The sequence below is a fragment of the Schistocerca serialis genome, chromosome 8 (assembly GCF_023864345.2).
Source record: "Schistocerca serialis cubense isolate TAMUIC-IGC-003099 chromosome 8, iqSchSeri2.2, whole genome shotgun sequence".
Classification (NCBI taxonomy): Eukaryota; Metazoa; Arthropoda; class Insecta; order Orthoptera; family Acrididae; genus Schistocerca; species Schistocerca serialis.
This window is the reverse complement of record NC_064645.1, coordinates 388,033,559-388,060,884: the sequence shown is the minus strand read 5'-3', so window position 1 is coordinate 388,060,884 and position 27,326 is coordinate 388,033,559. Positions and strand designations below refer to the sequence as shown.

At 42.9% G+C, this 27,326-nt stretch overlaps 1 protein-coding gene across 1 annotated transcript in view; it reads right to left on the bottom strand.

The window, feature by feature from the left end:
* LOC126417029 (dynein axonemal heavy chain 1-like) overlaps positions 1-26,807 on the bottom strand; it is a gene marked incomplete at its 3' end in the record, with an annotated part of 951,942 nt that extends 925,135 nt beyond the window's left edge. The window contains exons 1-2 of the mRNA XM_050084920.1: positions 26,574-26,807; positions 26,247-26,485 (exon numbers count right to left, since the gene is read on the bottom strand). Coding sequence (XP_049940877.1) covers positions 26,247-26,485; positions 26,574-26,807 — 473 coding nt within the window. The remainder of the gene's footprint in view (positions 1-26,246; positions 26,486-26,573) is intronic.
* Positions 26,808-27,326: the final 519 nt, after the last annotated feature.

Below are 27,326 nucleotides of genomic sequence, written 5' to 3'. Positions count from 1 at the left end.
TCTTCCCCGAGTTCGGCTTCTGCTAGTTTTTCCATTCGTCTGTCAAGAGTTCGTGCTAGAATTTTGCAGCTGTGGCTTATTGAACTGATTGTTCGGTACTTTTCACATCTGTCAACACCTGCTTTCTTTGGGATTGGAATTGTTGTGACTTGGCAAGACAGCCAAGTCACAATGAGAGGAAGCCGAAAGTCACGCGTTAAGCTCACGCAGATTGGCGTGAGGTCTGGAAAAGTTAAAGGAATTAATAGTAGCAAATAAAGTACGCAGTTGATATAATACTTAACTTTAATCCACAATTGTAGAACATCTCTCGTTACGCTATATACTTCACAATATTAATTATCAAATGCTATGGCGCCTTGCTAGGTCGTAGCAAATGACGTAGCTGAAGGCTATGCTAACTATCGTCTCGGCAAATGAGAGCGTATTTGTCAGTGATCCATCTCTGGCTAAGTCGGCTGTACAACTGGGGCGAGTGCTAGTACGTCTCTCTAGACCTGCCGTGTGGTGGCGCTCGGTCTGCAATCACTGACAGTGGCGACACGCGGGTCGACGTATATTAACGGACCGCGGCCGATTTAAAGGCTACCACCTAGCAAGTGTGATGTCTGGCGGTGACACCACAGGAATTATTATATTCTTCTTGAAGCCTGAGGGTATTTCGCCTGTTTCATACATCTTGCTCACCAGATGGTAGAGTTTTGTCAGGACTGGCTCTCCCAAGGCCGTCAGTAGTTCCAATGGAATGTTGTCTACTCCGGGGGCCTTGTTTAGACTCAGGTCTTTCAGTGCTCTGTCAAACTCTTCACGCAGTATCGCATCTCCCATTTCATCTTCATCTACATCCTCCTCCATTTCCATAATATTGTCCTCAAGTACATCGCCCTTGTATAGACCCTCTATGTACTCCTTCCACCTTTCTGCTTTCCCTTCATTGCTTAGAACTGGGTTTCCATCTGAGCTCTTGATGTTCATACAAGTGGTTCTCTTATCTCCAAGGGTCTCTTTAATTTTCCTGTAGGCAGTATCTATCTTACCCCTAGTGAGATAAGCCTCTACATCCTTACATTTGTCCTCTAGCCATCCCTGCTTAGACATTTTGCACTTCCTGTCGATCTCAGTTTTGAGACGTTTGTATTCCTTTTTGCCTTCTTCATCTACTGCATTTTTATATTTTCTCCTTTCATCTATTAAATTCAATATTTCTTCTGTTATCCAAGGATTTCTACTAGCCCTCGTCTTTTTACCTACTTGATCCTCTGCTGCCTTCACTACTTCATCCCTCAAAGCTACCCATTCTTCTTCTACTGTATTTTTTCCCTCCATTCCTGTCAATTGTTCCCTTATGCTCTCCCTGAAACTCTGTACAACCTCTGGTTCTTTCAGTTTATCCAGGTCCCATCTCCTTAAGTTCCCACCTTTTTGCAGTTTCTTCAGTTTTAATCTACAGGTCATAACCAATAGATTGTGGTGAGAGTCCACATCTGCCCCTGGAAATGTCTTACAATTTAAAACCTGGTTCCTAAATCTCTGTCTTACCATTATATAATCTATCTGATACCTTTTGGTATCTCCAGGGTTCTTCCATGTATATAAACTTCTTTCATGATTCTTAAACCAAGTGTTAGCTATGATTAAGTTGTGCTCTGTGCAAAATTCTACCAGGCGGCTTCCTCTTTCATTTCTTAGCCCCAATCCATATTCACCCACTACGTTTCCTTCTCTCCCTTTTCCTACTACCAAATTCCAGTCACTCATGCCTATTAAATTTTCGTCACCCTTCACTATCTGAATAATTTCTTTTATTTCATCATACATTTCTTCAATTTCTTCGTCGTCGGCAGAGCTAGTTGGCATAGAAACTTGTACTACTGTAGTAGATGTGGGCTTCGTATCTATCTTGGCCACAATTATGCGTTCAATATGCTGTTTGTAGTAGCTTACCCGCATTTCTATTTTCCTATTCATTATTAAACCTACTCCTGCATTACCCCTATTTGATTTTGTATTTATAACCCTGTAATCACCAGACCAAAAGTCTTGTTCCTCCTGCCACCGAACTTCACTAATTCCCACTATAGCTAACTTTAACGTATCCATTTCCCTTTTTAAATTTAACCTACCTGCCCGATTAAGTGATCTGACATTCCACGCTCCGATCCGTAGAACGCCAGTTTTCTTTCTCCTGATAACGACATCCTCTTGAGTAATCCCCGCCCGGAGATCCGAATGGGGGACTATTTTACCTCCGGAATATTTTACCCAAGATATCGCCATCATCATTTAATCATACAGTAAAGCTGCATGCCCTCGGGAAAAATTTCGCCCGTAGTTTTCCCTTGCTTTCAGCCGTTCGCAGTACCAGCACAGCAAGGCTGTTTTGGTTATTGTTACAAGGCCAGATCAGTCAATCATCCAGACTGTTGCCCTTGCAACTACTGAAAAGGCTGCTGCCCCTCTTCAGGAACCACACGTTTGTCTGGCCTCTCAACAGTACCTACGGTACGGCTGTCTGCATCGCTGAGGCACGCAAGCCTCCCCACCAACGGCAAGGTCCATGGTTCATGGGGGGAGGATAAAAGTAATAACAGTTAAAATGTGTATGAAAAAAAAAAACCATAAGTTTATGTAAACTGCATACCTTACGAGCTAAGAGCTCTTCATATTCGGTACTGTGAAACAAATCTCTTCTACTGCACGCTCTTTGCTTTCCGTATTTTGGGAGATGGTAGTATGGACCAAAATAAGATAAAATTTTGTAGTAAATATAGGTTCTAAAATGCATACCTTAAGAGCTATGAGCACTTGTTCAGCAGAAGAGATGAATTTCACAACAGCGAAGATGTAGTGCTCATAGTTCTTAGCCGGCCAGAGTGGCCGAGCGGTTCTAGGCGCTACAGTCTAGAACCGCGCGGCCGCTACGGTCGCAGGTTCGAATCCTGCCTCGGGCATGGATGTGTGTAATGTCCTTAGGTTAGTTAGGTTTAAGTGATTCTAAGTTCTAGGGGACTGATGACCTCAGAAGTCAAGTCCCATAGTGCTCAGAGCCATTTGAACCATTTGAACCATAGTTCTTACGGTATGAATGCTAGAGCCCATGTTTACTACACTTGTTTACTTCGCGTGACAGTTCCTGTCATATCCCTGAATACTGACCATTTCTCCTGGGACACCCTGTATGTTTCCTATGGTCATTCCGTTTAAGATTGCTACGGAAGGTTACTCCTAGACTTTTTACGGTAGTCACTGTTTCTCGCAATTGTTTGCCAATAATGTGGATTACTTCTCCTATGTACGCGCAAAATGTTACATTTTTTGACGTTCCGGGTCAATGCCAGTCTCTGCACCATCCGTCTATCCTGCAAGTCTTCCTGCAGTTCATTAAAATATTCTGACAATGGAGCCTTCTACAGAGAACCGCGTCATCTGCAAACAGCCTCATGAAGCTTCTGACGTTGTCCTCTAGACAATTTATATGTATAGAAAACAGTAAGTTATATCGCTCTCCTCTGGGGTGCTCCTGAAATTACATCTGTTGATTTTGTTCCGTCAAGAGCGACGCGTTGACTTCTGTCTGCAAGGAAACCTTGAATCCAGATCACAAATCTGATCCGATACTCGATAAGCTATGTCACTGAGTTAGTACCCTGGGAGGTATAGGGGCTGTTTAACTTCAACGTTTACACCGGAATTAAGAATGATACAATTCCAGTTACTCAGCCCTGACGCGTCTGTTGTTAATGGAAATTAAATAACACTAAAGGAGAAAAAGAACATGTAACTGAAATACTGTATAATATTTTATCGTAGACGTGCAACCAAATTCCGGCTGAGGATTGCGTATCCGTCAAGGCACAAGAACTATTCTTAGCTAACGTACATTAATGTTTTATCTGTTTATTCATAGAACATACACTTTTGCTCCATTTAACATATTTAGTGTCACGTCTTCGTATTTTTGACAGGTAGACAATGGATTACAATACATGCGTAAGAGAGAACGACAATTACTCTTATAAAATTCAAATTCTAACTGGCATGTTCCATTCTTTCTAAGATTTGTCTTCAGTTTTGATTCCGATTTCTTTGGTCTTTGTGGGCCAAAAAATAATCAGTCCTCTGTATATAGAAAACCAATAATAAATAAAAAACTAAATAATGATTGACCTCCTATAACGTCAGAGCCAGAGAACGGCATGATTTGTAATGTTTTAGAACTATGACGTTCTATTAAACTACACAGTAGACCTACTTTTAAGTCAAAGAATTGGCATACCGTGTGCAGAGTGTATGACTTTGTATTAAGATTTTTAAAATGGGAAACTTTTAATTAGAGAGGGTGCTGTAGTTCTGCTTGAATTTACGTTACATGTAACTCCATCTTGAGCATTGGAGCGTGGAACAGCGGCTGGTCGATGAAATGTAATGATACCGTGTCAACAGCCGTTATTTTGATATTGTTTTATTAGGCGGCCATTTTCGACGTTCCAATCACGTCATCTTCAGGCCTGTCACATGAATGACTCCAAGTACCACTCGTGCATGTGTAAGACAAGACACAAATGTATGTAGCTGGTTTCCTAGCCATCCGAACTCCATGGGCATGTCTACCCTTGACAGTTCTGAGTTGCTGTCACGTATGTGAAGAGCAAGCACACATGCTCATGAAGTTCGGATATCTACGGAACCAAATACGAATACAGGCGCCTTGTCTTATACATGCAAGAGTGGTACTTGTTACCGTTCACGGGATAAATTTTTAGGTGACGTGACTGGAGTGTCGAAACTTGTTGCCTATTCCAATAAAATCAAAATAACGGTTGTTGGTACAGTATTACATACATCTGAATTTAGTACTATGTTCTGTTGTTTTTCCTGTATTACTTTATAATTTAGAAGTAAGCAGTAGAAACTAACTACTGGAAAATAGTTTTGAATACTTGAATATCTGTCGTGATAGCTTAAGTAAAAGTTCGACTTACACGTTAACGCATTTATTGAAACACATTGGTTACGTCCTATATGACATGTTGCCCTCATGGCCACCAAAAACAAAATGTTCGCTGCCTGCTCTCAGATACCCTGTGTGACGTCGTACCTGCCGACTACACCGCGGTGTTCCTGAATTCCTGGGAACAGTCGAAGCAGCCACTCCCGCCCTTTAGTAAAACTAGCTTTGTGTAGTTTTTCTATGCAGGTTCTACCATTTTAAAAGATTTAATGAAAATTAGGCATTATTGAAAATTATTAATTAAATGAACTATATTAATATAAAATATTGCACACAACAAATTAAATATGTCACTCTGTTAAATAAATTACAAGGATTAGAAGCTGTAAAAAATAGAAAAAGAAACAAAAAATTGTTTGTGACAGCTACTGTGCACTCGTTTTAGTGTGATACATAATGAAGAATAGATATTTACTTTTACCTCAAGGACTATTAATTGTACATAAAATACTATTAGAAATACAAGAAAAAGAGATAAAATTAAGAGCTTAAAATTTTTCTTATATATTGTGTATTTATTATAGTTTTATTTTGTATTTCCTTGTTTTGGGCGAAGCAAACTCGTTGATTATTTTATTGAGTTCACGTTTAGCACCTGTGTCGTATTTTGTCGACAAGATATCTAAATTTGAGAACCTGCTGGCACTCACACTCGACCTTATGTAGTTTTTTGACATCTGTAGTTCGTCGAGACTGCGTTCACAACGTGTTACAGTCACTGGCAGAATTGTAAATATGCTCAAAGTTTTTCTATTATGGTATAAGTATCAGTCGACCCATATCTTGAAAAAAATCTTCAAAATATCTAACAATACTCTTCAGCAAACCTTTCGCTTGGAATTTGAAAGCAGATATTTCGTTAACTAGCTTCGCTGTATCACTATCTTCCCTATATTTGGCACCAAAATCAGCTGCACTTTTTTCAGAATAAGATACAATGCTTTCATGAAGGTGTTTCCTGATACGAAAGTATGAGACCTTTCACGTAATTTGAAATAGTCTATCTCAGTCTCGCTCCAATCCTCAATCGGCAAAAATCGAAATTCTTCTGTCACATAGTATATTTGCTTCGACTCCCGCTTGCCGACCTCTTATGTCCAACAATATCGTCGCGAGCAAGAACGCCATTGTTGATTAGAGCTAGTTCTGTAGGCGGTAGTTGCCATATAATCTATATTTTAATGACATGCGTCTAATAGTAGTCATTTCTATATTATGTTACTTTAATAATATGACAGTACAAAAGGCACATCGATACAGTGTGCGTTTACAATCGCAGACTGAGGTAAGGCTTCTTCTGGTAGGCAGAAGATGCGAACACGAGGGATTGGAGAACTCACAATCCTCTCGCTGAGCATGATTTTTGGTTCTCGTCCTGACATTGCCAGGTGCGGGGAAGGTCGTTGACGCTCTCAGGTTAAGAAATAAGTTTACCAATGAGGCACACAGACTACTTTTATTTTAAGTTCCACCCATCTACTGTAACAGTTACAATATGCCATGTGCCTCTAACAGACCGCCCAACATGGAAAATACGGCACGTGGAGTTTGAACTTACTTATTTTAGAAAATCATAAAAGAGAAAGTATTGGAGATACCAATTTAATTCTCTTTCCTTTACGTAAATGTACATTTAAAGTTTTGTTTCATTGGGTTTTGAGAACTTGAAGGTGGGTTCCGTTCTGCTCAATACATTTGGACGTCGAAAGCAGGAGTTTCGGTGCACTTTGTCCAGTATGTCTCTGTCTTAGCAATAGGAGCGCGAATATTGTTCTAAGGCGTAACCAGGGTCCGTGGACGGTTGGTATACAGCAAAGATTTAAGATAACCCCATAAGAAAAGTCGCAGGGGGCTATATCAGGCGAGCGTGCTGGCCACTGATGATGATGATGATGATGATGATTTATGCTGGAGGGTACTAAACAGCTAGGTCATCAGCGCCCTTGCATTAATGTTATGCCGAAGAAGATTTTCATAATCTATGGAAGGAGATCAATAAACTGGAAAACTACGTTTGAGTCCACCACAGGAAATGTAAAGCAACACCAGGAAGTTGAGGTTCAGAAAAGCCCGTAATAAAACGCCAGCGAGACACAGCGGGATAACTAAATGAAATCGTGGAGAAAATACCTGTAAAGATGTTGTTAAGAAAGGGACAAATAAGCGTGGTTGGATGACGACTTAGAAATAACACGTGACCCAGCCACTCTGTGACACAATAAGATTGCACATCAAGTATTTTGGGGAGAATTCCGCACACCGCACAAAATTTTAAGATACGAACAACACTCGCTTCGTTATCTGTTAAAATTGAGGGAAGATACTGTGGGAGACCCAGTTCAACCCTCAGGTCGTCATATAGAACACATTCGGTTAAAAGATGTCGTACTGACAGCTGGGTCCCGTATCTCTGACGTAAGTAAGAGGAAGCCGCGTGTCAGTGGACAATGTCCCACTCTAAGCCGAGTAAGGGCTACTTCTTCACACCGACGCGGGCGGAAGCAGGTGATCCATGGTCGCACTGAAGTTTTCATGGAACATAGTTTATTGTCCCTCACTTCCAGCCACTTGGGCTCCCACCAACATGTAGCCTTCTTGGTTACAAATGAAGTGATAGCCAGCAAAGGGACTGAACGGCGGGCTGGAGGAGGAAGGGGGCAATCCTCCTTAGCAGCAGCAGCAGCAGCGAGTTCGCTTCCCTGGATGCCTATGTGCTCTGGAAACTAGCAAAAAATGATTTCCTTGTTTTGCCTGCGCAACAGAAGGAGAGCGTCCTGTATCTGTTGCACCATACGATCTGCTGGGTACATCTGTGCAACATCTAGAAGGGCACTTTGAGAATCAGAGCAGAAGATAAAGTTTGTCACGACGCCTTCTCATCTGCTCCATTGCCCTCAGGATAGCAACAAGTTCCGCGTAATAAACTGAAAACTGCTCTGGGAGCCCTATCCTGAGGACAATGTCGGGGAACATGACAGAACAACCGAAAGCATCTCCCTGCTTAGAACCATGCGTGTAGACGATTAATAAAATCTGGGTGGCTACGTAAAATTTCATTAAATGTAATTTTAAAAACATAGTCTGTGGTACAATGTTTCTTGTAAGCCGTCAGTTCTAAAAGCAATCTGTGCCTTGGTAGTAGCCAGGGGGAGGCCCTACTCCACACCTGGCTTAGGACCTTAATGCCCCCCCCCCCCCCAACTGTAATAACTGTAGGCTCTCCCTTGCACCGATCCCAAATGGCCATGTTGAGTGTGGTCGATGATCGAACAGCCGTTCCTGTGGCGACTGAACAACGTAAATGGATGGTAGCGATGTAGGAACATACAGTGCCCTAAATGCTTGGCGTATCACGAGAAGAAGACATTGAATAGACAGCGGAGGCTCACCAGCCTCCGCTCACAAACAACAGGGCTCGTGCGATAGGCCACTGAAGACCGTCTACATCTACATCTACATTGATACTCCGCAAGCCACCCAACGGTGTGTGGCGGAGGGCACTTTACGTGGCACTGTCATTACCTCCCGTTCCTGTTCCAGTCGCGTATGGTTCGCGGGAAGAACGACTGTCTGAAAGCCTCCGTGCGCGCTCTAATCTCTCTAATTTTACATTCGTGATCTCCTCGGGAGGTATAAGTAGGGGGAAGCAATATATTCGATACCTCATCCAGAAACGCACCCTCTCGAAACCTGGCGAGCAAGCTACACCGCGATGCAGAGCGCCTCTCTTGCAGAGTCTGCCACTCGAGTTTATTAAACATCTCCGTAACGCTATCACGGTTACCAAATAACCCGGTGACGAAACGCGCCGCTCTTCTTTGGATCTTTTCTATATCCTCCGTCAACCCGACCTGGTACGGATCCCACACTGATGAGCAATACTCAAGTATAGGTCGAACGAGTGTTTTGTAAGCCACCTCCTTTGTTGATGGACTACATTTTCTAAGCACTCTCCCAATGAATCTCAACCTGGTACCCGCCTTACCAACAATTAATTTTATATGATCATTCCACTTCAAATCGTTCCGTACGCATACTCCCAGATATTTTACAGAAGTAACTGCTACCAGTGTTTGTTCCGCTATCATATAATCATACAATAAAGGATCCTTCTTTCTATGTATTCGCAATACATTACATTTGTCTATGTTAAGGGTCAGTTGCCACTCCCTGCACCAAGTGCCTATCCGCTGCAGATCTTCCTGTACTTCGCTACAATTTTCTAATGCAGCAACTTCTCTGTATACTACAGCATCATCCGCGAAAAGCCGCATGGAACTTCCGACACTATCTACTAAGTCATTTATATATATTGTGAAAAGCAATGGTCCCATAACACTCCCCTGTGGCACGCCAGAGGTTACTTTAACGTCTGTAGACGTCTCTCCATTGATAACAACATGCTGTGTTCTGTTTGCTAAAAACTCTTCAATCCAGCCACACAGCTGGTCTGATATTCCGTAGGCTCTTACTTTGTTTATCAGGCGACAGTGCGGAACTGTATCGAACGCCTTCCGGAAGTCAAGAAAAATAGCATCTACCTGGGAGCCTGTATCTAATATTTTCTGGGTCTCATGAACAAATAAGGCGAGTTGGGTCTCACACGATCGCTGTTTCCGGAATCCATGTTGATTCCTACATAGTAGATTCTGGGTTTCCAGAAATGACATGATACGCGAGCAAAAAACATGTTCTAAAATTCTACAAGAGATCGACGTAAGAGATATAGGTCTATAGTTTTGCGCATCTGCTCGACGACCCTTCTTGAAGACTGGGACTATCTGTGCTCTTTTCCAATCATTTGGAACCCTCCGTTCCTCTAGAGACTTGCGGTACACGGCTGTTAGAAGGGGGGCAAGTTCTTTCGCGTACTCTGTGTAGAATCGAATTGGTATCCCGTCAGGTCCAGTGGACTTTCCTCTATTGAGTGATTCCAGTTGCTTTTCTATTCCTTGGACACTTATTTCGATGTCAGCCATTTTTTCGTTTGTGCGAGGATTTAGAGAAGGAACTGCAGTGCGGTCTTCCTCTGTGAAACAGCTTTGGAAAAAGGTGTTTAGTATTTCAGCTTTACGCGTGTCATCCTCTGTTTCAATGCCATCATCATCCCGTAGTGTGTGGATATGCTGTTTCGAGCCACTTACTGATTTAACGTAAGACCAGAACTTCCTAGGATTTTCTGTCAAGTCGGTACATAGAATTTTACTTTCGAATTCAATGAACGCTTCACGCATAGCCCTCCTTACGCTAACTTTGACATCGTTTAGCTTCTGTTTGTCTGAGAGGTTTTGGCTGCGTTTAAACTTGGAGTGGAGCTCTCTTTGCTTTCGCAGTAGTTTCCTAACTTTGTTGTTGTACCACGGTGGGTTTTTCCCGTCCCTCACAGTTTTACTCGGCACGTACCTGTCTAAAACGCATTTTACGATTGCCTTGAACTTTTTCCATAAACACTCAACATTGTCAGTGTCGGAATAGAAATTCTCGTTTTGATCTGTTAGGTAGTCTGAAATCTGCCTTCTATTACTCTTGCTAAACAGATAAACCTTCCTCCCTTTTTTTATATTCCTATTAACTTCCATATTCAGGGATGCTGCAACGGCCTTATGATCACTGATTCCCTGTTCTGTACATACAGAGTCGAAAAGTTCGGGTCTGTTTGTTATCAGTAGGTCCAAGATGTTATCTCCACGAGTCGGTTCTCTGTTTAATTGCTCGAGGTAATTTTCGGATAGTGCACTCATTATAATGTCACTCGATGCTCTGTCCCTACCACCCGTCCTAAACATCTGAGTGTCCCAGTCTATATCTGGTAAATTGAAATCTCCACCTAAGACTATAACATGCTGAGAAAATTTATGTGAAATGTATTCCAAATTTTCTCTCAGTTGTTCTGCCACTAATGCTGCTGAGTCGGGAGGTCGGTAAAAGGAGCCAATTATTAACCTAGTTCGGTTGTTTAGTGTAACCTCCACCCATAATAATTCACAGGAACTATCCACTTCTACTTCACTACAGGATAAACTACTACTAACAGCGACGAACACTCCACCACCGGTTGCATGCAATCTATCCTTTCTAAACACCGTCTGTACCTTTGTAAAAATTTCGGCAGAATTTATCTCTGGCTTAAGCCAGCTTTCTGTACCTATAACGATTTCAGCTTCGGTGCTTTCTATCAGCGCTTGAAGTTCCGGTACTTTACCAACGCAGCTTCGACAGTTGACAATTACAATACCGATTGCTGCTTGGTCCCCGCATGTCCTGACTTTGCCCCGCACCCGTTGAGGTTGTTGCCCTTTCTGTACTTGCCCAAGGCCATCTAACCTAAAAAACCGCCCAGCCCACGCCACACAACCCCTGCTACCCGTGTAGCCGCTTGTTGCGTGTAGTGGACTCCTGACCTATCCAGCGGAACCCGAAACCCCACCACCCTATGGCGCAAGTCGAGGAATCTGCAGCCCACACGGTCGCAGAACCGTCTCAGCCTCTGATTCAGACCCTCCACTCGGCTCTGTACCAAAGGTCCGCAGTCAGTCCTGTCGACGATGCTGCAGATGGTGAGCTCTGCTTTCATCCCGCTAGCGAGACTGGCAGTCTTCACCAAATCAGATAGCCGCCGGAAGCCAGAGAGGATTTCCTCCGATCCATAGCGACACACATCATTGGTGCCGACATGAGCGACCACCTGCAGATGGGTGCACCCTGTACCCTTCATGGCATCCGGAAGGACCCTTTCCACATCTGGAATGACTCCCCCCGGTATGCACACGGAGTGCACATTGGTTTTCTTCCCCTCTCTTGCTGCCATTTCCCTAAGGGGCCCCATTACGCGCCTGACGTTGGAGCTCCCAACTACCAGTAAGCCCACCCTCTGCGACTGCCCGGATCTTGCAGACTGAGGGGCAACCTCTGGAACAGGACAAGCAGCCATGTCAGGCCGAAGATCAGTATCAGCCTGAGACAGAGCCTGAAACCGGTTCGTCAGACAAACTGGAGAGGCTTTCCGTTCAGCCCTCCGGAATGTCTTTCGCCCCCTGCCACACTCGGAAAGATGTTCACCCAAGAGAGTCATCAATGTTCGTGCCGAGTGAGCCATGGCGCCGTCTTGTTGGAACCAGACACCCCAACATCCACTTCTTCAAGTTCGCAAAGAAAAATACTCCTCGTCATAGCGGTCAGAACTGACCTTAATTGCCCCCTATCGTGGTTCTCTTCGGAAAACTACGGCTGTCCAAGTCAGTGTTCGAAATGAGCATGCAATTTCCCACCTTGGCTCTGAGAAAGGTTTTAGCGAGTTAACAGGATCTATTCAGGGTGATTCCTTGATGATGATACAAACTTTCAGGGATGATGGAGAAGGGTAAATGTATGAAAAACGTCTAATAAACATGGGCTCTAAAAGACCTGTCTCAAAATCTATGACCACTTGACCAGTAGAAGACATGGGTTTTACAGTAGCAAGGATAAATAAGTACTCGTAGCTCTTAAAGTGTGCACTCTAGAGACCCTGTTTACCACACAGCTTTTTTTCTTGTTTTGGTCCATACTACCACCTCACAAAATGCGGAGAGCAAAGAGTTTGCGGTAGAAGAGATTTGTTTCATAGAATCGTAGATGAAGAGAAGTTCATAACTCTTACGGTAAGCATTTGTAGTCCATGGATACTAAAGATTTTTGATGCAACTTACCTTTCCCCATTACGCCTGAAAGTTTATAACATCATCGCCGAATCACCCTGTTTACGCCCATTTTCGCCTTGTATTCATCACAGGTTTAAAAGAACAGCTACTCTAATATGTGGACACTTCACTCAAATTATACAAGCGTCTTGTTTGTATAAAGCAAATTAATTAGGTAGTTTAACTAAAATATCCCCCAATATTACCGTGGCAAGTGAAACTGTGGTTTATCCAAGAAAGCAAGGCTGGCGCTGCTGGTAGATGATATCCGAGTTTTTCCTTGAAGAAAACGAAACTTTTCTCTGAAACGCAGTACAAAGTAATTGACTTGCATCTTTCATCCATCGAACCAGTTTTGACCACTGTAATGAACTTCTAATTTTACTGGGTGAAACTATTTTGCCCAGTACTCCATTAATTCCACACAAGAAGTGCATTTTCATTACTTTCTTCATTATCCAGAAGTCGGTCGCTTGATGGCAACTAACTTCGAACATCTCTATTACGTGACCACAATTTGTGTGCAGAATTCTGAAACTGGCTTTATCTGAATCATCACAAGTGAACTTCATCTGTAAATGTTCATTTATCAGTACTCTTCTCCCGTGGTAAAAGCTTTTCTAAAGTGTTTCTTCTTCTTCTGTACTTCACACGTTTGTTGAAACTTTCCTCCCTATCTTCTGTTGCACGCTGTGTGCTACCACTAGCGCTGCCGCTACAAGGCAAGATACACGACGGAAATGCATCGCTCTTAAGCACTCACTGTCGCAATAAATTAGCAGTTCCGAACGCAAGTGTATGTATTTAACATAATCAGTTTCTTTGAGATGATGAGACCATGTTCTAGCATTTGCAACATTCACGTAGTTTCTACAGGATTTCGACATCTGAGTCTTTTGTAGACTTGCATCGCGAGGGAAAGCATGAAGCACTACTACAGTCCCTGTAGTGTTGGCGATTGTGAGACTTTAAAGCCAACAGCACAACTGGCATCCCCTGCACACACTCAAAAAACACTTCCACATGCACAAACACGTCTGCTTCTTGCGAGTGTGTGTGTGTGTGTGTGTGTGTGTGTTGGGGCTTACGGGTGTTCAACGTCGAGGTCATCAGCGCCCTGACACACATTAAAAGAACGCTTAGGACAGTACTGCATACGAGATTCATTCAAGTTCTAAGGCCTCCGATTTTTTTTCTAATTAACTACTCACCCGAAATCGATGAAACTGGCGTGACTTCTCGACGTAATCGCCCTGCAGACGTACACATTTTTCACAACGCTGACGCCATGATTCCATGGCAGCGGCGAAGGCTTCTTTAGGAGTCTGTTTTGACCACTGGAAAATCATTGAGGCAATAGCAGCACGGCTGGTGAATGTGCGGCCACGGAGAGTGTCTTTCATTGTTGGAAAAAGCCAAAAGTCACTAGGAGCCAGGTCAGGTGAGTAGGGAGCATGAGGAATAACTTCAAAGTTGTTATCACGGAGAAACTGTTGCGTAACGTTAGCTCGATGTGCGGGTGTGTTGTCTTGGTGAAACAGCACACACGCAGCCCTTCCTGGGCGTTTTTGTTGCAGTGTAGGAAGGAATTTGTTCTTCAAAACATTTTCGTAGGATGCACCTGTTACCGTAGTGCCCTTTGGAACGCAATGGGTAAGGATTACGCCCTCGCTGTCCCAGAACATGGACACCATCATTTTTTCAGCACTGGCGGTTACCCTAAATTTTTTTGGTGGCGGTGAATCTGTGTGCTTCCATTGAGATGACTGGCGCTTTGTTTCTGGATTGAAAAATGGCATCCACGTCTCATCCATTGTCACAACCGATGAAAAGAAAGTCCCATTCATGCTGTCGTTGCGCGTCAACATTGCTTGGCAACATGCCACATGGGCAGCCATGTGGTCGTCTGTCAGCATTCGTGGCACCCACCTGGATGACACTTTTCGCATTTTCAGGTCGTCATGCAGGATTGTGTGCACAGAACCCACAGAAATTCCAACTCTGGAGGCGATCTGTTCAACAGTCATTCGGCAATCCCCCAAAACAATTCTCTCCACGTTCTCGATCATGTCGTCAGACCGGCTTGTGCGAGCCCGAGGTTGTTTCGGTTTGTTGTCACACGATGTTCTGCCTTCATTAAACTGTCGCACCCACTAACGCACTTTCGACACATCCATAACTCCATCACCACATGTCTCCTTCAACTGTCGATGAATTTCAATTGATTTGACAACACGCAAATTCAGAAAACGAATGATTGCACGCTGTTCAAGTAAGGAAAACGTCGCCATTTTAAGTATTTAAAACAGTTCTCATTCTCGCCGCTGGCGGTAAAATTCCATCTGCCGTACGGTGCTGCCATCTCTGGGACGTATTGACAATGAACGCGGCCTCATTTTATAACAATGCGCATGTTTCTATCTCTTTCCAGTCCGGAGAAAAAATATCGGAGGCCTTAGAACTTGAATGCACCTCGTATTTCTAAGTGTCGCAGCACGCTGGCGCGCGCCAAACCAAAAACCGGAAACATACAGCAATGCACATTCACACAAAAGAAAACACGAACATATAAATACAGCATTACATAAACAACTGGAACACATATCTCTACTTAATCCCCAAACCGTCTTTTTTTGTCTGTTTTTGTACGCCGTGTATTCCTGTGCCCTTGGGGAGGTCCTATTTCCCCTCCCCCTCGGTACTGCCCCGCCCTATTGCAACGTAAAATATATCTCTGACCACTGCTTATTACATTACCGTAAAATGTTGTAAAGGTATAGAATAAGCCAATGCTTGGTATTGATACTGTAAGTAAACGCTTAATAAATCAATTAATTTTAATTTAAAAAATTAAGTCATTCATAAAAGTAAGAGCATCTTGTTAACAAATTCTTTTATGTATTTCTTCAGCATCAGATCACACAAATGGCATCATCACCAATCTCGACTTCTTAGTCATTATTAGATAACTGTTTTTTTCAAGCCCAGTTCGCGGAATACGAATACAGATCTGCACTACCGTACCTACAATTACTGAAACTGCACAGTCGTATCAATTTCCCTTACGAATCGAGCACTTCGAAGATAGCAGCTTTCGCTAAATTTCCGCACTGCCCCATCGACATCAGTCCTACGCCCTTACAGTGTCATGTCCTCCTCACAATTACTACATTTACAATGTTTGACCATGCACCCGTGATACATACACCAAAGCACTGTCACCGTGGAGCAACAAATTCCCCAGTAGATTACGCTTAATGGAATTACCAGCCGTAATCAGAAAAAAATCACTGACATAATCAGAACAAAATCACTGACAAAACCGCGAATCAACAGCGAAGAAGAGAATATTTTCAGTTTCAGCGCTATGCTTCTTTTCGCGCCTCTCACTGGTTATATGAAACAAAGGATGCCATACGTCCTGGCTTCCCCCCGGGTTAGCTCTAATTTTGAGGTCGTCCGGGTGTGTTCTGGGGTAACGGGGACGGAGGTGTCTGGGGTAAAATCGGACCTTTCTTTGTGTCTGGAGAAATCAGATTTATTGGAAATAAATATATTTTACTATACCTTAGTTAAAATTCTCTAACAGGACAGGTGCGTAGGTGATTTAGTTCGTTTTATATTTAAAAAAAACAGCGGCAAGCACGCTTAGATGCTCTCCTGTACACGTATTTGCGACACTTCTTCATTGAGAACAATGAGAAGCCGCTGAGACTTGACGATCGCAAACACTACGCCACCGCCACGCCTTCCAGCAGTGTCGCCAACTTCACGGATTTCTCTCAACATTGACGGAATTTCAAATCGTATGACGGGTAAAATTTGGCTTTGTCGGTTTACGGATTTTTGACAGATGTTATTAGAATGAGTACAGTATTTAAATTTAATTTTAATTTCACCTTTAGTTTTGCAAGAAGACGCTGAGATATTTAATTCTGTCCGACTTTTCGGTGTTGGTCTGCCGGAGAAAATTATCATGTGTTGGCAACACTATCCGCCAGACTGTTGGGCTCAGGCAACTCAGTGGGAGGTCTATTTGAACTATCATTCTATTGGCTACGCGAAACGACGCTTTAGACAGCCTATGAACGGAATTCCGTAGTGATTGGTACTGGCCCTAGTCTAAAGTTTAGACATGGACGCCAGTTTTGACAACGGCAGGAAAAACTTTTGCGTTTATTTTTGAGGAAACGTCTGAAAACGAATTTTCTTACCAAACAAGTATGTTGTATTCCTCTTATTTGTAAACTATGAATCGAAAGATGAACAGTGTAGCTAGAAAGGGGAATCGGCTGCAGAAAAGATAATTCCGGCGCTTGCACAGAGAAATACAAAAAAGATATAAATGCAGCGTGTTAACTTCAAGTTGGCGGGTTGCAGGAAGCAGAGGAAGCTGTCTGGACCTCCATAAAGAAAGCGGCGGGCTGAGGAGCCATGAGGTGGAGGTACAACAAACCCGCCAGCTTCTCGCAGTACAGGCACTGTCACTGTCTTCTGCTTCCGCGACAGTAAAAGTCACGCGCGGAGGTTAATAATCGCTTAAATGTTGTTAGTAATCGAAACTGAAATTATCTGGCGAACTGACATGTTAATTAACGATCTAACTGCAACAATCACGTACACTTATCACAAGTAATAACAATTATAACTGAAACAGTTACGGCTGGCCGCGGTGGTCTAGCGGTTCTAGGCGCTTAGTCCGGAACCACGCGACTGCTACGGTCGCAGGTTCGAATCCTGCCTCGGGCATGGATGTGTGTGTTATCCTTAGGTTAGTTAGGTTTAAGTAGTTCTAAGTTCTAGGGGACTGATGACCACAGATGTTAAGTCCCATAGTCCTCAGAGCCATTTGAACCATTTTTTGAAACAGTTACATACACTATCACAAGGAAAGAAAAATGTGCGAAATGCAGTGGAGTACAACACAGCAGACAACAATGGCTACCTCACACAGCACTAAGATAGGTAACGTTGGCTGTAACCAAAAACAAATGACTATCAGCCGAAGTCTTCCGACTTCTACCAATTTAGGACTAGAGAGGTGATCGAACATCTCACTGTACTGAACAGTATTGAAGACTTCATTTAGTTCGTTTCCCTGATCGAATGTTAAAATGACAGCTGTCGCATTAATATTGAGGATTTTGCAGAGATTACGCCAATCGTAGTACTTACCATGTTGAGCTAATAAATGAAAACGCTCAGTGATTAAAATTTGGTTAAAATAAATGCTTAATTTCAGCTACAAATGAGAGAAATCTGTGACCGTCAGATCACTAAAGGTATGCGCTGCAGTGGATGGGTGACAGTCCGGGTCTGCCGAGTACTGTTGGCAGCGGGAAGCACTGAGCTCTTGTGAGGGAAGTTGAGGAGCAACTTGATTGAGAAGTAGCGGCTCCGTTCACGAAAACTGACAATGGCCGGGAGAGTAGTGTGCTGACCACATGCCGCCCATATCCGCATCTAGTGACGCCTATCGGCCGAGGATGACTCGGCGGTCGGTCGTTACTGTTGGGCCCTACAGGGCCTTTTCGGACGGAGTTTGGTCTTAGTTTCATTTAAACATACATACTTGATAGTTGGCTTGTTATTCACCAAACTGTATGTTACAAATTGCTTAATGATAGGGCCTTGGTCTTGTTTCAGCCGTCACGTGATTTTGATGTTGGTTTCGAATATCGTAATGGCATGACAGTTCGATGGGGACTTGCGTGGTCTGCGTGTTCCTACTGTCTCGGCTCTGTCTATTATTTGTGAAGGTTCTGTTGTGGTCGGTTCCAGTAGTTGGCACTAACTGCAACGGATTTCATTGTCAGGTTTTTAGTTCGAGATTTTGCGGCATTGCTTTTCTCGTTTCACTACATACTCAATCCAACTTTTTCCCAACAAACTCCTGTTTACGCATAGACCATGTACTCCACACCTAGGGCACCAGGAGGAAAGGGGGCGCGTAGAACCCTCTATCGGCGTTTCTGTTTCCTAGCAAGCAGAGTACAGCTTGACATTCTTAAATAATGTAGAGTGATCTTCAGCAGTAAAAGTAACTTAGGGCGCATCCCAGTGAAGTGTTCTAGAACCCTTACTTTTCACAATATAATGTAAATAACTTGGTGGAAGCCGGCCGGAGTGGCCGAGCGGTTAAAGGCGCTACAGTCTGGAACCGCACGACCGCTACGGTCGCAGGTTCGAATCCTGCCTCGGGCATGGATGTGTGTGATGTGCTTAGGTTAGTTAGGTTTAAGCAGTTCTAAGTTCTAGGGGACTTACGACCACAGCAGTTGAGTCCCATAGTGCTCAGAGCCATTTGAACCATTTTGAACTTGGTGGAAGACGCTTTTTATGATTGGTGTTTTATGTAGGGGAACAGCAACGCTAGAAATTTGTAGCGAAATACAAGAAGCACTGCAGGGGATCGACTCATGGTGCAGGGATTGGAATTTGATCTTCAACGTGAATAAATACTGCGCGTAAACGTAGACAGGAAGATTCTTTATTGTATCATTACACAATTGCAGAACAATTATTGGAAGCAGTTACATTCATTAAATGTCTGAGAGTTTGTATACAACGACTACATAAAACTAATCGCTGGTGAGGAAGATGTTAAACTGAGATTCACTGGGAGAATTCTCAGGAAGTGTAGTCATCGACTAACGGGATATAACGGACGATCAAAAAGTTCCCGTTCGAGGACCGTAACAGTTCGAGGACCGTAACAATCCAGAGTCGGCATGACAATCAGGTGAAATCGCCGTGAGCATTGAGGCAATCATCCTGCAGAATCACCGGATTGAAGATACACGTTTGGTAAAACAGTACTGGTTAAATACCGTATCCTACTACGTAAAGAAGTCTGTAACTGCCTGCTGCACATCCTTGTCCGACAGGAATCTCGATCTTTAAAGGCCTTTTTTAAGAGACCGAAAGCGTGATAATCGTATGGGAAGAGATCAGGACTATAGGGTGGGCGTTCAAGTGTTTCCCACTCCAGTTGGCGTAATTTCTGCGTTAGGCCGGCGTTACACTATCAAATTTCTTTGTCAAATATCTTTGTCAATGATATCTGATGGTGTAATAGGGAACTTTGTCAAATGTCGTCCAATATTTGATCATCTAGGGCCTCGCTGTAGATGTCAAATGTCGTCCAATATTTGATCAAATCTAGGGCCTCGCTGTAGATTTGATCAAAGAAGTCGGTTGTCTTCTGTTCACTGTAATGTGACATGTTACCACATGGAGCGCTGGCATCGCTGCAGCATTCTGTCTGTGGTGTGAGGTGCTTTACAACGTGAGACACCCTGAATACAAAAATAGATTAAGAACATTGGAGACGTGACCTGACCTAACCTAACCTAACCCTCTCCTGTAGCAAGGAATCGGAGTGTTACAGTGAGCCTGTCTTCTACAGATGTAGCAGTTCTTAAGTGAATATTGTGCTTTGTGATATGAGGATACACTTCACTGAGCACATACAGAAATGTATGCTCACCCATTCTTAAGTAATTGATGCACGACTTGACGTCCTCCACTATAAGCTCACATAACAAGTTTTGTTGAATGCTCTTATCGTGTCGTCGTAAAACCCACGGCTTCACCCAGGTATGTTTCCGTTTTTTCCCCAGCTTCTCTTCCGCATGCGCACACAGAGCAATTGTGGTACACGCAACTGCTGCGATTAATAAAGAAGTTGTTGTTGTCAGTCATCTTGAACTTTGACGAAAAATATTATGACAGTGTAATACCCCTCCTAGCGCTACGTCAAAGATCTTAGTCAAATAGATTTGACGGAATATTTGATCACATCTTTGATCAAATCTTTGACAAGAAGTTTGATAGTGTAATACTGGCCTTCCGGCACGTGCGATATGGTGACGTGCGTTTTCATGAAGCAGCGGCACCCCGCGGCACACCATTCCACAGCCGTGGTTTCCGACGACAATGCTGCCCTATACAAATTTTTCATTCTCCGGCGGACGTATACCGATGTTTGTCCTTCAGCAGCCAAGAAAATAACAACAGCGCGTTGGTCCTGTCTTGCTCCATTTGGTAATAACGTATTCATAGTCCAAGTTCCTGCATTTACCGCATGGAAGTTGGAAAGACACGAACGCTACACTAATTCCTTGCCTACATGTCGGTGCTGCATCGAAGTCTTGCTACGTTACTTATACGATGCAGTGACGCCCACAAACGGAAACTTTTTCACCGCTCGTTATAGCATATGACTTACAACATCATCATTTTGTCAATACTTGAATATTACTCGCCTGGGATTCGTAGGGGAGAAAATTGTACGTAGAGGATAATGTATCTAGGAACAAATATTTTCAGTGCTTCTCAGTGTAGTGTCTGATTTTAGAATCGCGTGAAGGAATGCGCACTAGAGACTGCCTTAAGCATTTCCCTCCATTTTCTACAATTTTTGTTATTGTCAGACATGAAATTGCGTTTTGTACAGCATTTGTAAATATTTCGAGTTCTACATATTTAAGTGCTGTATAATATATTAATGTTTTTTGGGACACATTTTTAGTTCTTTAGCTACAGTATTTTATGGCAATTTAAATTATATATATTTTTAAAATTAACTACATAACGTGCGGACGGTAAAGCCATACTTAATCGGCCGTGCACCATCGTGAACCTTAGAACAGAGGGTCTTCTGCCATGTAAAATGAGCTATTTGCAAATTAACTTCTCGGGTTATCAGCCGAGTGGTGGCGTCGTATTGTCGCAACGTTTCAATGAGTTTCGTACCCATCACATCGCCAGAAGATGATGGGTACGAAACTCATTGAAATTGCATATAACTGAATTCCGTCAATGTCTTAACAGTTTTACCAGTCTTGAAAATTTAAATTTGTGTTACAATAGCTTCAGTTTCAAAATGTATTTAACTTTCAACCGGTTTTTGATAGTACTTCTCCTTAATTTGCTTTCGCTTACTGATTACTGGTGTGTAGTAAAGTAATAATATAACAGTCTACAAAATAAAGTATTCACCAGATTTTCTCGATTGCAGCGCTTTTAAATTTCATTAGAATATTTGTGCCTACGTACATGACCATGTTGTATCTTGTAACATGGCTGTACATCTGGAAAAAGTTTAATTTTCTGAAGTAATTTTTGTCATTTGAGAAAAGACTGCAGCGCTACAAGAGAGCGTTCTGCATCACGAAACTGTTTACTGCTAAAATTCCGAGAGCGTCCGTTCCTAGAACAGTCAATCAATACATTGCTTTCTCGTGCGAATATTTCACGGAAAGACCGTGAAAGTAGAATCAGAGCGTTTCGAGCTCACACGCAGGCTCAGCAACAATTGTTCTCCCCGTGGAGTACTCGCGACTGGATTAGGAAAGGTAGAGAATAGGATTGGTACGCAACATACCCTCTGACACACACCTTAGGATGGCTTGCAGAGTATGGATATATAAGTTCTTCCTGTTGACTTGGCCACGGGTGCCGTACGGAATGGGGGCGCCGAGTGATCTCGATCGGCGCTGCAGTTGTAGGACTGCGATTGTTAATGTCACTGGTCCAACTGTTGTGTTGTATCTAGAGATGGGCAAACTCGTTCTTCCTTGGGAACTAATTCACTGGTGATCGCTCTTTTTTTTGGGAACCGTTCATTTTTACTCGTTCACCGTTTATTTGTGCATGGTACATGGTTCTTATGGAAACTTGAAAATTAGTAGCATACGTAACTGAAGGATGGAGAGCGCCAGGAGAGAGTACTGGCCACCCCCCTGGAGTACAAGGTCTTTATTTATGTTCCGTGATTCTGTAAAACCTCTCGTTTAGCCAACTGTAGTGTAAAGTGGCTGGTCGCAGTGAAATAATATAAAGTGGCGCACTGAAAACCGCCAGCGACTACAGACCGCTCGCCAATTACACACGATTTGTTGACCGCTACGAGCAGAATTGATAAACATGTAATTATTAGGCAGTGAAGAAATAACAAATAAGCTAATGCAAACAATAACTTCGAAACAATTGATGATTGGTGGGCGACAATGAGCAGTCTAGTGGTCGGTGCCGATTTTTCGTGCGCCACCCTGTACCGGTGAAATAATATTGTAGAAGATATCATATTATCTTCACAAACTATGAGATCAGATACTCGCATTCGGGAGGACGACGGTTCAATCCCGTCTCCGGCCATCCTGATTTAGGTTTTCCGTGATTTCCCTAAATCGCTTCAGGCAAATGGCAGGATGGTTCCTTTGAAAGGGCACGGCCGATTTCCTTCCCCATCCTTCCCTCACCCGAGCTTGCGCTCCGTCTCTAATGACCTCGTTGTCGACGGGACGTTAAACACTAATCACCTCCTCCTCAGATACTCGAATTATGAAGTGCGGGCTTCAATCGGTTGTAAGTTGGTCTGCCTTCCATAACAACGAAAATGCTGTTTTACCTTGTATCAAAAAGGACTGAAAATGGCCACTCGTGTCCCCCGTGCCGACTGACTTCTTTTGCATGTGTAATGACAAAAAAAACTTGTCTTTTTATGTCTTCTGCTGTTTATCGAAATAATGAAGCAAGCTGATATGTCCTTTTCTTAACTGAAAAGATGTATGTATTACATACAATGTAATTTTTATGTAATTTACATAATTATGAAATACATTTTCATTACTGGTCGCGGACGCTGAATAGAAAAAAGAACCAGAAATACAGAGTTCAAGAAAGGTTTGAAACAGATTTAGAGTGGGCGTGTGTAGCGAGCGAAACGAACAACTCGACACTAGGAGCAGTCGGCAGTGGAACTGCGACGAGTGGCCACGCGAAGGACGAGACCGACTGAGACAGGGACTGGAACGGGAACGAGGCTGGAACGAGACCGGCCGACGTGCCGTTGCGGGAACGAGACCAACCGTTTCCCGTTCCCGGGAACTATAAGTAGAAAGCCGCGACCGAAGTGAACTATCAAAGACAGTTCCTTAGAATTCGTTCCTGTCTCCTTCCGTTCATCTTTGTATCGTTCCTTTCGACCCGTTAGTTCACGGACGACCAATTTCTAGCTGTTTCACATCAATTCGGGTAAAAGATTAACCTTCGAAGGGGCGCGCCGTTTTTCGTGACACAAGCTGGCGCTCTGCGTATTTTGTACGCTTGCAAAGAACTGCTGTCATTAGATTACCAAGGTAAACATATACGAGCAAAATCACAGTTAATCTTAGTTTAGTTAAATAATGAGAAAATAGACTTTCATTATATCAGTGTTCTGCAGCGTACAAGTGCTACACCACAGAAAGCATTAAAAGGCGCAGTTGATCAGATTGCAGCCAACGCTTAGTCGATTACTAATTAACCCATACAAAACTGCCATAATGTCAGAATGTGCTGCTCGCTCACAGTCTGAGTTATTTTCTTGCACAGATATTAATTTTTTTCTCACCTAGCTCGCGGTTCATTTTACAGTAATGCTGCTCACCTGGACATACAGCACAACTTATCAGGGTGCTATCTGAAGCTGTAGTGAAAGAATAGGCACAGGCTCGCAACTGTGTAACAACAACGGAATGATAAAAGCAATGTTATTTGTGGTTGGCGCATTTTATACATTGGCGCGCCAGCTCAAGGTTTAACATTGCTTTAGTTGTCAGCTCATCATTACACGTGATAGTTACTATTAAAAAAAATATACTGTCCGCCTGCTTAGCTGGGTAGTAACGTGTTTTCCTACCATGCAGCGGGCCCGAGTTCGATTCCCGGCCAGGTTGGACACTTTTTCCGCTCGTGGAATGGGTGAAATGCTCCCTCCATCATCACCAACGCGCAAGTAGCCCAATGTGGTATCACCTGCAATATGACTTGTGGCCGAACTTCCCCGGATGGGGTCTCCCGGCCATCAATGCCACACTATCGTTTAATTTTTTTAAAAGTAGTCTGTGCAACAAGCAACACGACGGGCGATGTAAAGAAGCTCATCGGTAAACAAAATAACTGTTGAACGGAAAAAGGAAGATGTCGTGTCGTTTAAGCAATTCCATTAATTATTACAATTTTTGTAACATGGAATATTAACTTTGTAGCGAAACAAAGAAATGTACGAAAACTAGAAATGTAGAAAGTCGAAAACAAGATGTTGGGGATGACGAGGTTCGGCTCTGACCAATGATGTGATATTAGGCGTAGAGACGAACGTGTTATCTTAGTTACAACAACCATGAAAATGGAAATGAAGTCCCATGCTTCTTTTACAGAGCGCAGGTGAACGATGCCTTACTAGGCAAGGTCGTAATGGAGGTGGCTTGCCGTTGCCTTCCTCCGACCATAATGGGGATGAATGATGATGAAGACGACACCACAACACCCAGTCATCTCGAGGCAGGAAAAACTCCTGACCCCGCCGGGAATCGAACCCGGGACCCTGTGCTCGGGAAGCGAGAACGCTACCGCGAGACCACGAGGGGCGGACACAACAACCATAGTTTATGTTTAATAACAGGCCGATTACACTGTTGAAGATGGCAATAGACCATTATGTTCATACACGAACGTAAATAACACCCAAAGTATTTCAGTCGGCAAAGAAAATGAAATTAACGAGGCATCCGAGGAAATGAAGGGGTTTTAGGCGGGGATAAGCTTGAAAAACAATTAATAAAGATAGTATCATCTCAGAGGAACCACGACATCGAAAAATAGGACACGAGAATTTATCTGGAAGAAACGGAACGCAGATATACAGAAAATACATATTCTGAATCGAACAATTCGCTTGACCTATAGCGATCAAACGAAGATAGCAATACCAGACACTATTTCTAAAAACGTCGAAAAATTACAAGCGCAAATGTGTCTAGAAATAAAAATACAACAGCACAATGCATTGTATATTATACGAGATACTAATAAAAACAAAGACAGCATTTAATAACAGGTCGCTTACATCCTTTGCAAAGTAAACTACCGACGTCATACAAGACGTCTTGGGTCAAAGCGGACGAGTAGAAATGGACCTTGCTTTTGACCCCAGAAAAATATCCGGTCTAGGGCTCCGCCGCCTGTTAATCTAACCATGTATCCTAGAAATAACAGCTATCGCAACGGCCGCGGAATTGGATTAGTCGACATTTTGCAACTAACAAGCCAGAGAGCGCAATACTGCATTCACTGCCTACTGTAAACTCTACCCAGCATTAGACACACAGAACTTTATCGTTAGATCTGTAATGTTAGTCTATTATAGTCAAGCAAATTTACTCTGTAACGTCCTTATATAAACACTAGCATCCCGAAGTCTTCAAACTACTACTGACACCTAGCGAATTAGGACTAAGGATCCCATCGAACAAGAAAACTGCGATAAACAAGCCTAAATTTCATATCAAATGTTCTGTGTAACACGTTAAAAATGAAAGTGAGAAACACAACCTTACAATACTTGCGCATGCCTGGCTAAACAGACAACGGTGGGAGGGGGTGGGGGGATTAAATAGAGAAATGAAATTTAAAGTTAGTTGAACCGTGGTTGTAGGGCTAACAGATATTACATTATATTTGGCTTTAAAGATGTAACCTATGAAATAGAGTAGTGCAAATATTCAGACCTGCAGTCGAAATCTTCGTCGTCAAATATTTCCAGTGGCAGATAATTCACAGTGCTGTACAATCCAAATCGTCTTTTGTAGCTAGTATAATGCTCCATAACATGAGGTGGTATCAATTTCTCGTTACTAATATCCATTTCCTCTAACAATTCGCTGATTTTCAGACTAGCGTACTCCCTTTGTTGCCGAAACGTGTAGCCGACTTGAACCTTTGGCTTGAACGACTTGATAGGAAATGCCTGGTGGAAAGTTAAGAGAAAAAGATTTAAGTATTATTCTTTAGAAAAAAGAATTTGAGAACTCACTTTCGGGATTTATGGTACTCACTATGTCCCGCCCTTCTAAATATGTCGTCCACTGTCTTGCTGCTGCTACGTACGTCTCTCTTGCAATAGGAGGAATTTTTCTCATATAAACTGAGGGCTGTTTTCGCATCTTTTCAGCCAACTTCGTGCTTTGCGGACACTTGTGTCTTCTCTTTATTGCCGGTAACTCTTCTTCATCTTCCTCCTCGCTGGTGTACGCAGCAGCGTACAGATTCTTTTGATTAGTATAGCTCATTTTCGTGTGTCAGTTTTCCTCTCACTATTTTCAATAATTCAGTTATCTAATACTCGATTGATCCTCTACGTTGACTCGCGAACCGACGTAGAGGGAACACTAACTAAATTGTTTTTCTTTGCTTATGACTGTCTTGTCACCTCGGAATACTTATGCTTCATGGAATCCTAAATATTAGATTTATTGTTAAAACAAGACAGCTGTTCTTTGCAGCGACCAGTACTAGGTGCATAATTTATCGAATTATGTGAAATTTCCAATAATTTTTTAAAAACTGAATTGAAACCCATCCTATAGATGCGAGTCGTAATACTATAATGAATTTGGGGCATTTAGTCTTAGAAGTCGACTCAATTAGCATCGAGAACTTGCCGTATCATTGTAAGCACAAAATTTCCCGTTGAACGTGTCATTTCTCGAATGTTACGCCGAGAAACATTAAAATGTATCCAGAGTCATCGTAGAGAAGAATTTTGAAGTTTCGAAGGGTCGAAGTGGAGAGAAAACATTGTGGCGCGG